The 14,677-nt window shown below is 39.7% G+C and overlaps 1 protein-coding gene across 7 annotated transcripts in view; it reads left to right on the top strand.

The window, feature by feature from the left end:
• The window catches only part of ARHGAP24 (Rho GTPase activating protein 24), a 180,395-nt gene that overhangs the window by 155,524 nt on the left and 10,194 nt on the right, over positions 1-14,677 (top strand). For all 7 annotated transcript variants that reach the window (XM_056489934.1, XM_056489935.1, XM_056489937.1 and 4 more), the window contains one exon: positions 6,535-6,742. In XM_056489934.1, the coding sequence (XP_056345909.1) occupies positions 6,535-6,742 (208 nt within the window). The remainder of the gene's footprint in view (positions 1-6,534; positions 6,743-14,677) is intronic.

Raw genomic sequence — 14,677 nt, 5'->3', positions numbered from 1 at the left:
GGTGTGAATTAGAGCTGCCTGTGCCCCGTTTATATCCTTAACTATTTGAGAAATGTTTGGAAGTTGAATAAAGGATTAACTGATAATTTTGCAGACAGCTGCCTTTGTGCCTGGGTACAGCCTTAGCTGCTCCAAGAAGAGCTTCAGCTGTTGATTCTTCCCCCATATGTTGTGATACAGAAACTCTCCATGTCTAAAACTCCCAAGTGAAGCAGCAGCACTTTGGGGCAGAGGACAGAGTGATGGAAATGATGCTGCTAATTTGCTTTCCTCTATGTAAAATTTATTTTGGTTGCTTTCTATATGCATTGTCTGTCAAGGCCCCTAGATCAGAGCTGCAGAATGCTGGGGCATGTATTTAACTTGGTTGTGTCCCACTGAAGTCAATAGAAAGATGGGCATTAACTGGACTCAGTCAAGCCCTTACTGTGGTGGTACTGGCACATTAGGCTAACTGCACTTGTCTTATTCATTGGTTTACTGAATTATTGCGACTTCATTTGCAGATTGTATACCTAAGTATAAAAGAAAGGCAAATCTAGCCTTCTGGAAACCTAATCCATAATTGCATAAAGCAGATCAATTAGCTGTAAGCTGTGAAACATGATGCAGAAAATAAAGTCAGCAGGGAAAACCACTGGCTAGTCGTGGGAAGAAGTACAAGAGAATCATGACATCATCTTCACTAATGATACCAGGTATAGAACCCTTCCTGGAAATCTAGATCAAATTTCCATTGTGATTGGCACCAAAACATTAGATGCCAGACTTCAGGGGTTTGGTGGACATGTCATAGGAGAAGTCAAAGCTCAGAGGGCAGCATCTGAACAGAGACAGAGCCAAACATCTTTAAACTCCAGCTTGAAGCAGATGCTCTCTGTTTAAATAGCACCACAGGAACTTCCATAGAGAACATGCAAGGTCAGTGGAGAAAGCAGCATCTGAGAAGGCATGCAGTGGTGAGAACATTCAATAATGTGCTGGATTTGGGTGGGCAGAGTTGTGGAGAAGGAGGTAGCATTGGCTGTGACTAGAGAAATAGTGCAGGCTCAGATGTGATCAACTGTGACAAGTTCCTGGTGATGTTTTCAAAATTGTCTCCTTTCCCTTTTCCCTTTTCCCTTTTCTCTTTCCCATTCCCATTCCTTTCCTTTATCTAATTCTGCTCTTGTGTCAGTGTTGTTTTTGCAGGCAGGTACTGGGGTTGCAAATGTTCTAAACTCCAGGGTGGGAGTTTATCTTACCTTCTCTCTGACTGTGGGGTTGGGAGAAGTGTTAAGGAGAAGATAATCATTCAGGCAGGAACAAAGCTCTGCTACCACTGGTTTTGGTGTTTTGTTTTTTTTTTATCCTGTACATTACAAAATTCGGTAGAAAAGAAGAAAATAATCCCTGTCTTTGATCCACTCAAAACAGCACTTACTGCTGGGGAACATCTGAGCAGACAGCTGATGGGAAATAATAATTAAAAACTCATTATTAGGTGTTATGTGGCCATGACAGCCATATATGTGTTATTCCAGAACCTTTGTTCCCAGGCCCGCTGTTGAAAGCCATTCATCTGATCTGTTATTTTCTGTCAATGAATTACTGATGAAGAATTAAGAGCTGTTTAAAATTCACATCCGGATTCTGAGATTGGTTCCCTTAGCCTTAACTGACCCTTTCTGATCAGTACAGCCCATGAAACCAGAACATGTTTTGGAAGCACCAGGACCCCTTGATGCTTTGCTGCACATGTACAGGAGTGGCCATGTATGAAAACATCAGCCCTTTGCTGATCATCAGTGCCTTTTGCTGTCTGAAACCTTCTGGCTCACTGAATGTTTGTGCCATGGTAGATGCAGAGTGGCAGTTGGGCTTTTTTGAGATGTTCCTTATTTCAAGCTATTCTTCATGGAATGGCCACCTAGATTTTTCTCCTTTTTTTCCTCCTGGATCAGAAGTCCATAGACTAGATGTGACTCCTGCCTGTGTTCAGTTAGCTGAGGAAATAATTGACTAAGAGCATTCTTAGATTTTTAAAGCCATATTCTAACTGTAACTGTGTACTGTGAAAATAACCACAGTGCTTCCATAACTCTTGAGAAGACACATGCAGAATTTGCATATAGCACTGTGGTGCTTTTCATAATATTTCTGGGTATCTGTTTAGCATGGAAACCCAGTTTCTCAAAGTGTTTACAAAACTTCTGCCACGGGAATGTTCTAGTTAATGAATAACTGCTCAGCATGCCCTTCACTAGCATGTGATTTTCCTCTTTGATGTTATGCGTGATCTTGGCTTAATTGGATATAGCTTTACAGACCTGCAAGGACTCTCTGAAAAAGCAGTTCTGCTGATTAAATCTAATGACTGGTCAGAACTGGATCCTGTGCATTTATTGCTCTGCTTTTCACCAGCTGTGGGGAAGCCAAGCCAATGCTATTCTGAATCTTATGGTTTCTTGTTGATTTATTTGTTTCTCCTCTGGCACCCTATCCCAAGGATGAACCCAGCCACAAGTCAGCTCTTGTGCATCCGTGCATTTCTGGATTTTGGAGACATGACATTGAGATTTAGGAGGAGCCACTTCAGTTTGGATTACCACATGAGTTATGAGAGCTCTCTTTTACTTCCTTCTCCAACAGAGATGTTCTTGGTTAGTTACTGTAATGTAAATTTACTCTTAAGAAACAGCATTTGCGATTGTCTCTGTGATTTTGGTTATAATCTAGTCTCCATAACTTGGACTGACTTTTCCTTTCTTCTTTGTAAAGAAGGTGCAAGTAATTATGAATTACAGCTTCATAGTGTTCATAATTTTCTCTTCCAAACATTATGGAACTGCAGTTTTCACAGGAATGCTTGATTCCAAATACTCAACCTCTTGATGTTTGTAGACTATTCATCTGCAGCATCTCTGTAGCAGTTATTTGTGGCATGAGAGGGGATAAAAGCATTAGAGAGGGGCAGTGGAAGAAGGGTACACGTTACCCAGGAGACACCAGAAGGATGATGAGCCAGGTAGAAGCTATGGCAACACGATGTGGAAGCAGAGTTGTCACATTTCTGTCCCTTCTGTCCCTGGCAACAGAGCACCTTTGCCATAAGGCATCAGCCAGTCTGTAACTTCTAGTCAATATTTGTGCAGGCTTATCATGACTGATTCATTTCATGGCCAAGTGCTGCCTGGTGCAGTGTTCTGTGTTTGTTAGGTGGAGGAAATGCTTCTTTTGGAGAATCTTGTTCAGCCTACACTTAGACACCAACTCAAGCCTGCCTGAGAGCAATTCCAATGCCAAACACAATGAAAAATATTATTTAATTCCAGTTACAGACACCTTAGTGCTTTCTGGTTACCACCTGTTTTCAGTACATTTTGTGTTGTGATGCATCAGCAGTTTGTAATAGTATAAGTAAGGGTTTTTGCTCCCACTGCACAAAATGCCCTTATCCTGATTTTATTCAGTATCTGTTAGATGGGCTTTGAAAACCAATTTTAAAATGAACTTAAAAAAGGCAGCATCCAAAAATGTATTAATAGAAAGTGATATATTTTGACTGTAGTGTCATTACTAATAGGAGTTCCAAAGTACTCTGCTAGGTCTAAGAACTCATTCTCTCCTACAAATGTAAGCAGCAATATGCACGTTACTGATTAAAGAAAGTTAGTGTGGTGAGAAGGTATAGCCAGTAGGAGAAAGCTTATTCCTGCTAATTGTACTGTCAGTGGGCATGAATTATAATTATGTGTACATTGTAGTGGTATAATTGGAATATCCTGTAGTATTTTGTTTGAAAAGAGGCAAAAAGTCTTGTGTTTAAAACCAGGACCTCTCATGTGTTCTTGCAAGGAGGCTTAGGCTGTGTGTTCATAGTGCAAACTGGAGTAGGATGGCCCAGTCCTGCACCTGAGAAGGAATAACCCCAGAGAAACAGCTCTGGGGAAGGTGCCCTGGGGCACAGTAAGCTGGACATGAGCCAGCAGAGGACCTGGCAGCAAGGAACATTTGACAGCAGTCTGGGCAGTATCAGCAGGAGCAAAGCTGGCAGAAGGAGGAAAGCGATGAAAGTCTTTTGCTTAAGATTTTTTAGACCATATTCCAGATATTGTATCCTTTAACAAACAAAAACCCACCAAAACCAGGAGGTGGAGGGAATACTAACATGAGTTGAGCAAAGGATCACTAAGGGGTTGAGGAGCTAGAACACTTGCCCTTTGAGCAGAGGCAGAGAAAATGAGGCTTGTGGAGCTGGGAGAAGGGACAGACTGGAGGGCACTGAAGTGCAGCTTTCTCATATATTAACAACTTTGAAATCCCCAGACTCCCATAATCACACAGAGCCTTTAACTGACTTTGAGTGGACCTTCCTCATTAATTCCACTACTTTGAGAGGGGAGTGTAGCAAGTGGAAGGACTTGGGGATTCTTTTTGTGTCAACCAGCTGCAACTGTTAACTTGGAAAAATGCAGGAAGCACAAATTCAGTTAATGCTCCTCCCATCCCCATAGTCAGTTTTTAGGAGGTTAGGATGGTATGCAAGAATTAAAAAAACATACTTAGCATACTTAACTCCTCTGCCAGCCTCAAGGCCCTAAACTTTGTGGATGCTACATCAGTCAATATTCTTCTAAACTTGACTCTGAAGTTATAAAAATTCCTTCTTTAACTGCTAATTATTGGCCTTTGGGTTTTGTACAGCATGAAAAAAAGAGAGCTAATAAGGAGTGACTGTGTGATCTTCATTTCCCTTACCTACTGCTGATTTTGGCATCCCCAAGTGTGGGTACCATGGAAATCACAAAATACACTGCTCTGCATCTCAGAGACTCCTTGGATGTCTTAGCAGGACATCATTTACTCTCTCCAGTTTCTTCCTGTGCTACAGTAAAAATAATTGCTTTTAACTACAAACCCTGGACCTTCCATGTGGTTGACTTGAGACTTGCCCTACATCCTTGAGCATTTGCAAGGCAGCTGTCCTACCTGCAACTGAGGTGTAGGTTACCTTTGTGTTGAAGGAAAAATGTGCACATTAAAGGTTACCCAGATGGACGCTTCAATCTGAATTGTAATCTATGGGTGAATTAAGTTTTAGGTCAAAATCAAAAGCTGTCTAGCTCAATTTTGGGCTTCTTTTTAGAAAAAGCATACCAAAACAAGTCTGTTTTTCTTCTAGAATATTTTATATTTTTAAACCAACAGTGCTCAGTGAAGGGCACAATTTACTGCCTCCTTTTTACTTTTTTTTTTATACTTTACAGTGTACATCATTGCAAAAGCGAAGTAGTCATTTGGTATTTAATTTCTGATTGTGACTGCCTTAGAACTATTCATTGTCTTGCTATATATAGAAATTGGATTACTTTGCTTCAGCCCTAACACTGTTCAGCAAGTGGAGGTCTCAAGAGAGAGCTTCCAGCACAGATGACATGCCAGAACATTATTGTGCTGCTCTGCACTTTGAAAAGAGAGGCAAATAAGCTGTAAAGAGTAGCTGTCGTTCCAGTGGTAGCACTGATATCCTCAGATCAGGGTTGAAATTAATTCTGTCAAAAAGCCTCCATTTTCTTCTGAGCTTAAGGATGAATTCAGGTTTCCTGCAGTTCATCTGACATATTTCACCTTTTATGTCAGGAACTTCTTTTCATACACAGAATTTATTATTGCTAAAGCAGATGGTGGTAATGGAGTTGGTAATGCATAATGGATTTGTCATTGTCTGTTTGGAGAACAAAATAATAATTTCATTTAGTAGTGACAAAATGCTGAGTTACATTTATAAATACTTTTCCCTCCATGTGTTACATAAACAGATAATGTTTATATGTCTTTGGAATTGATACAGGAGATACTTAGTAATTAGACATTAACCAAAAAAGATGGAGATATGCATCACTTTTGAATTAGATGTTTTATGACAGAAAATCCTGTTTATTTCTGTGTTTTCTGTGCCTGTGGTATCACAAATAATTAGAAGTGTTTTATTTTAATTAATGTTTTTGAGCACTCTTGGAAAATATGTCAGCACTGTATTTCCAGAGGAGTGTCAATGGTGAACTCAAGCATTTCATTCTTAAGAAAGGAGTAGGTTGATGTTGGAACTCAGAAGCTTGGGAGTTTTGAGCTTTCTGTGCTTTTTAACACTGACCTCCAAGAAAACACAGCTTTTGACTTAAGGCCTTAGAGAAGGCTGCCAATTCGGGTGATGGAGTTAGAGGGCATGAGTGTGTAATTTCACATGGTGAAGGGTTTTAAATTTCAGTTTTTTAGAATATAGTAATAAGTATGGAACAAAATGGAAGTTTTTGGGTGTTGTCTCTTTCTGTCTTCTTCTTCATAATTTCAAGTAGTAGTTTTTAGTTGGATGGTTACTGCAGGTCACAAGAATTTAGTTACTGAATCAAAAGTACAAATAATATAAATGTTAGTTCTTTATTAAACTTTGTCCAGGCATTTGAATGAGCTGCAAATTGTATGGGCTGTAACAGAGGGCTCCTCGGGCATGTTTATGGTTCTGAGCTGAGTCAGAGTGTCTCTTTGGCGCAGGGATTTTTGGGCAGAAGCTGGAGGACACGGTGCGGTACGAGAAGCGCTATGGGCCCCGCCTGGCTCCCATGCTGGTGGAGCAGTGCGTGGACTTCATCCGCCAGCGGGGGCTGAAGGAAGAGGGCCTGTTCCGACTGCCTGGGCAGGCTAACCTCGTCAAGGAGCTGCAGGATGCGTTTGACTGTGGAGAAAAGCCGTCCTTTGACAGGTAAAGCCCTCCAGCTGCTCCCCTCTCCCGCAGCAGGACGCGGTGTGCTGGGCTGGCTGACCCACAGTGCTGTCAAACACATGGCAGCAGCAGATGCAATGACATGTTTTTGTAGGTTTCTCTGTGTGTTTCCTATTACCGTTCTCAAATGTCTTCCTTTTTGTTCTGACTTTGATGTCTGATTTCAAAGCGTTTCTGGAGAATTTCCTTTTGTGAAAAGTTGGTTAGGAAAAGTATTGCTAATGTTTTGGCTTAATCAAAAATATCTGGATTGCCTTGATCTTAATATCATTTAAAATGCAGTGGTGATGCTGGCATTTAGTCAGTTTCACAAAGGAAGAATTTCTATTATCACCAATCTCAGTGTGTTCTGTTATCTATAAAACTGACTTGGAAGGCAAGTATATTTTCATGCATTTCTTTATAATTTTGGGCCTTTGGTCTTATAATAAAAGTCACTCTGACCATAAAAACAAACCTATGTGGTCTTGAGGGTCCAAGTCTGATTTGTATTCCAATATTTATGGATTTTTATAGAGTTAATAAGAGTTTCTGGGCCAAGGAAAACCTGGTCCTGCTCACACAGCTGGGTATTACTTTACTCTCCTGTAAGTAATTGTAGTCTCCTGTGATTTTTGTACTGTCTTTCTGAAAGCATTGACAGTAGTAATCAGATACCCAGAGTGTGCAGTCAGGGAACCAGAACCAGTGGATTATGAGTGCCACACAGACTTTTTAGCTCTGACTAGAATTAGTATGATGAATTTCAGTTCCAGAGGCTGTTAAACAGTGGTTGTCCTCAGCTTGTGCCCTAAGTGACATCCATAACGCACCCCCACAGTGGCATTGGGATGCTTCACTGCCATTGTGGGCCCAATGGGAATTAGGAGGAAGAGGCAGATTGCATTTATTATGTGAGACCTTTGTCTGATAGCAATCCAAGTAACAGGAAGGAAAGTGTAGCTTGATCTTTTAGTGCAAAAACATGTCATAATTCAAACCTGATTACTGGAGACCATTTAGGTGCCTCCAATCCCTGTTCCTGTGAAGTGAGCAGATTGATTAAGCTTGAAGTTTTGGGCATCAGATGCACAGAAGGCAGACACCTGTAGTGCTCTTTCATCTCAGTCCCAACCCTCACTTTAAAACAAAAGAATTTATAATACTCTGGAAAAGTGATTTGTCTTCTTAGGAGGTGTATTCCATTCTCATTTGAAGGTGAGTTAGGATAATTGATGAGTAAATGGCTTTATGGAGCCAGAGGACTATGGGAGTGACTGTGTTAGCTAATAAATGTTTATGGCATGCTCACTCACTGTTCAAATACCATGTAGTTTATTTTAAAATGATAAAGAAGTATCTACTGGGTACATTTCCTTACTTGGACATGATGATAAATATTACTGATAATGTCTGTTTCTACCAAAGAGTAGGCAAGTGGCAGAAACAAAAGGTTATTTTTTTCTGTGCCTGTAAACCAAATAATTGTGGAGGAAATGCTTAAGAAAACAAGCCATCCTGAACTGTGGGAAGATGATGTACTGAACACCCCACTGAGAGGTACAGCTTGAAGGAAATGCACAAGTTCTAACTACTCCAAACAAATGAGGCCAGGGCTCAGCCACACTAATTTTTTTCCAAGGTTATCGAGCAACATCAGTAGCAGACTAATGAGCCCCATGAACAGGTATGCTGGCTGAGCTTTAGCAGATGAAAAGGAGAAGAGATTTTATTTGCTACTGCTGTGAAGGATGCACGTAATTTCTACTCTGGCAATTAGGAACATCAGCAGGAGCTGCCTATAAATCGCTGGTCCTGCAGTTCTGCTTCTGGGGCTCAGAATTTATAGAACACTGACCTTGTATGTCCCCATGTTTTGCACAGGGTGCTTTTCCTGTTTACTTCTTCACATTTGAGTTTGGAGAGGTATGATTCAGGTGTAGCAAGAAGTCAGGCAGACAAACTCTGCTCTGATCTCTGCATAGTTTCCATTGGGCATCTGCTTTTTTCCTCCAACTGTTGTTCCACTTGTAAACTCTTGAGGTGAATTTCATGTCACAGTGTTTATAGAGTACCTGTGTGATGACCTTGGTTTGGGATAGATTTTCATTGTGCTGAACAGCAGCCTGGGCTCCGGTTTGATGCAGCTTCTTGAGTAAACTGAGTTCTTGGAAAGTGGCCACAGTGCTGTAGAGAAAGAAAAAACATCAGGCATCCATGCTTACTTTTTCTTGTGAACCTCTATAATCCACTGTGTTTAATATGTAATTACATGATATTATTAGCCAAAAGTCCCATCATGTGAAATTCACCCTGGTTCTCTCTGTTAATTTACACCAGTAGTAATAGAGATTTTTGCAGCTAGAGCAGAATTGACATTTTTGTTCCTGGGGCATGGAACACAATGGAATACAGGTCACACTTGTGTAGCAGTACTGGGTCACTGGCTCCAACAGGGAGAAAGACTGGCTGCTGTCATCAGTGTTGGAACTAACACAAAGAGCTGATGTTTGAGGAGTTTGCCATTTTTCATACTCACATTTTCTCCTTATGCAAGTGCACACAAGTCAAACACTTTAGAACACCTGAAGATGCTTTGAAATATATGTGTAGGCTTGTGAATATTTTTATGGGATAGATTGTTGATAATTATTGTTGATAATTATTCTTCTCTTTAGTCTTCTTAACCGGTTCAGTAAAATATGTATCATAGAATTAAAGCAAAACCAGAGGTAAGGTTCATACACCCATAGTTAGTGCTCCTTAAAATGTCACCTTTGTTTTTAAGGTGGTTGCACACCTTGAATTGCCATATAGGTGCTGGGAGATGGAGTTCAGAGGCACAGATCTGTTCTTTGTCCACAGTCCTGTGGAGACCCTGCCCTTCTTTCTCCCCTCTTGCCTTCCTGTCTGCACCCCCTTGGCAGAGAAGACCACAGAGCAGGCACAAGCAGACTGAATAAAGCAAATTAGAAACAAGAAGGGGAATAGCTTCACTCAAAGGTGAATGCAGCCATATTTTGAAACATAAAACATGTCTGAGAAATGGTTGCTCTCATGTGAGTTAGCAGCTGAGTGTTACAATACTGAAGTCAATTATAAAAATGCAATGGAAAAAACCTTCGCTTACTAATTTTGATCTTGATCTTATGGTTGAAATAAGATGTTGCTGAAGAATGAATGAATGAAGAATGTATGAAAATAGAACAAGCATTTAAAATTTTTTAATCTCACAGACTGAGAAAAACTCTGTGTCTGATCTGAAACATCCAACACCCCAAGCACCCTCTTACAAAAAGTACAACATAATTATTTCTTGGAATATTGGAAAGGTGAGGTGCAGCTGCTGCAGCTGAAAACTGCTGAGGCCTTTTGTGTGAAGAAAAACACAACGCCTCAAAATAGTGTGTCAGTTTAGAAACAAAAATCAATAAATACTTCACTCCCTCTGAATATATCTGCACATATTGTGAAATTTGCTTTAAGGAACTAGCAGTGCAATTAGGCAATCACTCATGCTTGCTGCTATTTGAAATATCCATGGTATTTCCAGTACAGCTCCACCTCTGTGTAAAATTGCCCCCCTCCAGGGAATCAATTTTTTTTCCCCTTGGGGTATTTACTTCTTTCTTCTTGTGTGGCTTATATTTTACTTATGAAGTCCCTCATCTTCTTGACAAATCATACATTTGTAATGACACAAAGTGAATTATGACCATTTGTTCTGTGAAATTAGCACAGAGAATAAATGTGGCACTGTGTAAGGAAAATGGCATAAGGATTTGTTCTTCAGTTTTTACCTAAGAGGGGTACAAAACTGGATTTCTTTTTTTAAATTGCCTCTTTCCATCTGTTGTTCATCACAATTACTACCAGATGACATGTGAGATAAGATTGCTCAGGGAGAAAAAATATTTGAAATGTCACTGAAACAAATATTAATAAAAAAATTAATGTGATTGATGTGTGTGGCTTGGATTTTCAAAATTATTACTGATGTACATAGTTCAGAGAGTTTAAAAGTTACATAGCTCACCTGCTAGCATTTGTGTGCATGCCCAAGAGAGAAAGAAAGTACATAAATGCAAATTTAGCAAAACAAAATCCCCAATACATTCTCTCATGGATATGGATTGCTCTAAAGAAGGAGCAAAATGTTACTGTTCTGGTCACCATTGCAGTCAGCTGAGAAAAAGGTACCTAAGTTGGTAGTATGTGATAGCTGGCAAATACTTGTTCACTGGAACCAAATAATCCAGAATGTAAAGCTGCTGTGTTCCTGTGCATTTAATCACTGGGATTCTTGAAGCAAGATAAGACAATGCCAAGGTGAGGTGGGAAGAAGCACATACACAATTCTTGTACTCCTCCAGAGGCAAAGAATGCTTTAAAATTTTGGTGAATGCAGGAAACTCTTGATGGGGCTGCAGTCTACATTGGCACTGTGCAGATGGCGAGTAGAAAACTGGTTGCAAAAATTGTTCTTTGTTTTCCAGATCCAAGCCTGTACATAAGAAATTTGTTTAGAAGCAGATAGTTTCCCACAAAGAAGGGGCTTTGTATGCCTTCCTACTGGCAAAGTGCAGTAATCCCTAAAACTCCACATTTTTATGTGAAATGAAGTCTTTACTCAAAAGCTTGTTCCTGCCAAACACAAATGGCCTTAGGCCTGTGAAAATTCCCATTTGTTTCTGCTGGTTCCAGACTTTCCTCCCTGATCCTCTCAATCTGCTCATCAGTTATGCCTCTGGACCCACTTCCATGTCCTTTCCAATTCCAGCCTTTATTCTAACCAGCTAACAGAAATAACCTCTGCATATGGCACAACTTAAAGACCTAGTCTAGCAATTAAATACACATTAAGAGACATATCTAGTGTGATGCAAGGGTCATTAAATCAGTTTAATTGGTGTCCTGTTGTGTTTTTAGTTAGGTTTGGTGTCCTCAGAGTGTTTTTAGTTATTGGCAGTGAATGAGCATTTGTAGTTAGTTTGCATGAATTTCAGTTTCAGAAATGGTTGGTTTGTCAGCTCTGATTAAAAAAAAGAAAAGGCAGCTACGTATTCCATTTGCTAGAGACAAATGATTTCTTAGACAGCCATGGTCACCTTTAAGAAAGAATGGCATTTTGTTACTATGTGCAAGGTCTGAGAGAGTGGTTTTTTTCCAAGCATTTTTATCTGGGTTGCAAAATTTGTGGCTTTTCTTCCAGTAAACAAGAACAGGTAGGTTATTTATTTTGGGTTTCCATGTTTTTGCATATGCTTGAAATCCCTGAAAAATCTTGGAGAAACTTAACAGTTTTTTCTGAACAATCTACCAAGAAAAAATAATTACCAGTCTATTCAGTGGAGTTGGTAGATGTTTTTCCTGGAGGAATCCATCTGTTTTTTAGACCTCTGCCCACCTTAGCTGAAAGCACTTGTGTCTCTTTCTTTAAGGATCTGTATTTTTGGAAGTAATTTTTAACATCCTTCCCTGTAGAGTTTGTCTTTTTCCTTGTGCTACATTGCTGTGTTCATTGCTGATTTTGAAGCCTTTGTAAACCTGCATAAATTGGCTGCTGTTGTAATTACTGCAGTTGGTATTTAACTTGGAAATAGAGTCTGCCAGTCTTCACTATCCTTGTGGCATGTGGAAGGTAGCATGCTTTGTAAAAATGGTGAGCACGAGGACAAAGGAGCAGGATAGGTTTGGTTTATTTCTCTGACTAAGCCAAAAAACAAGAATAGAGACCAGTTGTTAACTTATACTAGAACCAGACTTACATGCTTTCATATAAGTTTCACAAGTTGTAGGCAAAATTTAATCTGGTTCTTAAATGAGGCACAGGACTGCTTTTACTAGACCCCTACATTATGTAGGAAAATTATATAGAGTAATGCTTTGAAGATACCCACATAGGGGAAGAAAAATCACATAGTTCATTAAGTTAACCTGACCTTTGAGTTTCTGGACCAAAGCCTGCCTCCCAAAATCAGTCAAACTGGTACACAAACTGTAATGTTCTCCTTTGTTTTATTACCAGGACTCCTAAATTAAATTACAGCCTCACAGCTTGTTGTTCCCTACTGTTTGTTCTTCGTGCAAACTGTTTATGTGGCATCATGATCTAGAGCTATTTTTGGCACAGCATTAATCTTTTAGTAGTGTGACCTTGCCTTGTTAATACTTCCTCTGCAGAGTTGATGAGGGGCTGTTGGCTCTGTCTCTGAAGCGCTGACTCCGGCTCTGTGAGCGCGCTGTCTGCTGCTCTGAGTGCAAGGGTTGTGCCTGGATTTCTGGTGGCCTGCTGGGCTTCAGGGATATTGTTTATGGTGGAGAGAGTGCAAAACTCCAGGGAGTGTAATCGGCCTGACAGCCACTTCCACGGTGTCTGTGGTATCGCAAAGGAAAGTGCTGTCAGAACAGCCACACCGTGAGAGATACTGATGACAAAGTTCAGACGAATGGGGCTTTGAGTATGGGCGGTCTGATGGTTAAGGAGAGGCTGGGACACATTTGCATTTGTCATCCCTGTGCATGAGCATGGAGTGGGGGGATGCTCCTTTGGAAATGCACCATGAATGCAGTTTAGTGTTTGCTGAGAGAAGTCATCTTTCTCAGACCTCCCACCACAACATTCCAAAATAGCTGTTTCTCAGCTTGCTGATGCTTTTTATGTTACATTCAATTCCCCACTTTGTGCTTCATCATTCTCATTTCAAGCTCTTAATTGTGCACTTGGAGAAAGTCTGGCTTGGTTAATGAGAGTTGTTCTAATTTAGATAACAGAGGATTTTCTGCCAGAATTGACATTGTGTATTTTAATAAAAATTAATGAATACTTCTAATCATGGTAATTAGGAACATGTAATCATGAAACACTTTGATATTACACAGTCAGATAGCAAAAGAAATATGAAGATAGGTATAATCATTAAATTTCTGCAGCTGTAATGATTCTGGAATGTAGGCAAGGACAGTGCTCAAGGGGGAAGTTCTGCCCTGTCCTAATCTGATCAGTTCTAGCTGAAAAAAGTCCATGAGGAAAAGTCCTCCATAGGCCTGCAAAGGATCCATGTTTTAAAAACGACACCAGTTATCCTCAAGGCAGAAATATAAGTGCTGTTGTTTGACTTAGCCTGTGGATGGAACACCATAGACGAAAAAGGGAAATAAATGTCCCCAGTCCTCCAGTTCAGCACTTCTTTGAAACCTACAGCTGTCCTTTGTGGCTGAAAAGTGCTGAATAGTGGTATTTGTGGACTGAAACACCCAAAATACAGATGCATTAGGACTGGATTCTGTCATTTTAAAAATTTTCCTCTGTGATTTAAAGGAAAAGGTGAAAAAAAACCCCAACACTACATTGCAAGGTCTAAACAAGTCTCAGATTCTGAGACACAGTCTTATAGTTACATTTTTAATAAAAATACTGACATTTTTATAGCCACAGTTGCACTCAAAAAACAAAGTTACTAGCTTTGGTCTAGATGTTGATTAGCAGAATTTAAAAGTCCAATTCTTAAAAAGCTTGGCAAGTAGCATGTCTGTGTATACAGACTGTGTCTATTTTGTTTGTGCTGTATGATAATGCATACCCAAATCTGTATGGAAATTTCTGTACAGATAGATGAAATCTTAAGAAGTGGTCCAGTACAGTTAAGGGAAAAAATAACAAGTGTTCCAAAATCTTACTTTGCAACCCCACCATCTCGTGGCAGTCTGTGGTATTGCCTTAGAAAATAATAATAATAATAATAATAATAATAATAATAATAATAATAATAATAATAATAATGATGATGATGTAAAAATTAATTTAAAATACTGTATCTTTGTCTCTGTCTGCTGATTGTGACCTGGGTTTGTAATCCCATTTAATGAAACACCTTTTTATATACTTTTAAATACAGCATATACTTCAGGAAGTTAATTTGAGAGCAACACTTT

This window comes from Oenanthe melanoleuca, chromosome 4 (genome assembly GCF_029582105.1).
Source record: "Oenanthe melanoleuca isolate GR-GAL-2019-014 chromosome 4, OMel1.0, whole genome shotgun sequence".
NCBI classification, from domain to species: Eukaryota; Metazoa; Chordata; class Aves; order Passeriformes; family Muscicapidae; genus Oenanthe; species Oenanthe melanoleuca.
This window is presented reverse-complemented; position numbering and strand designations above follow the sequence as displayed.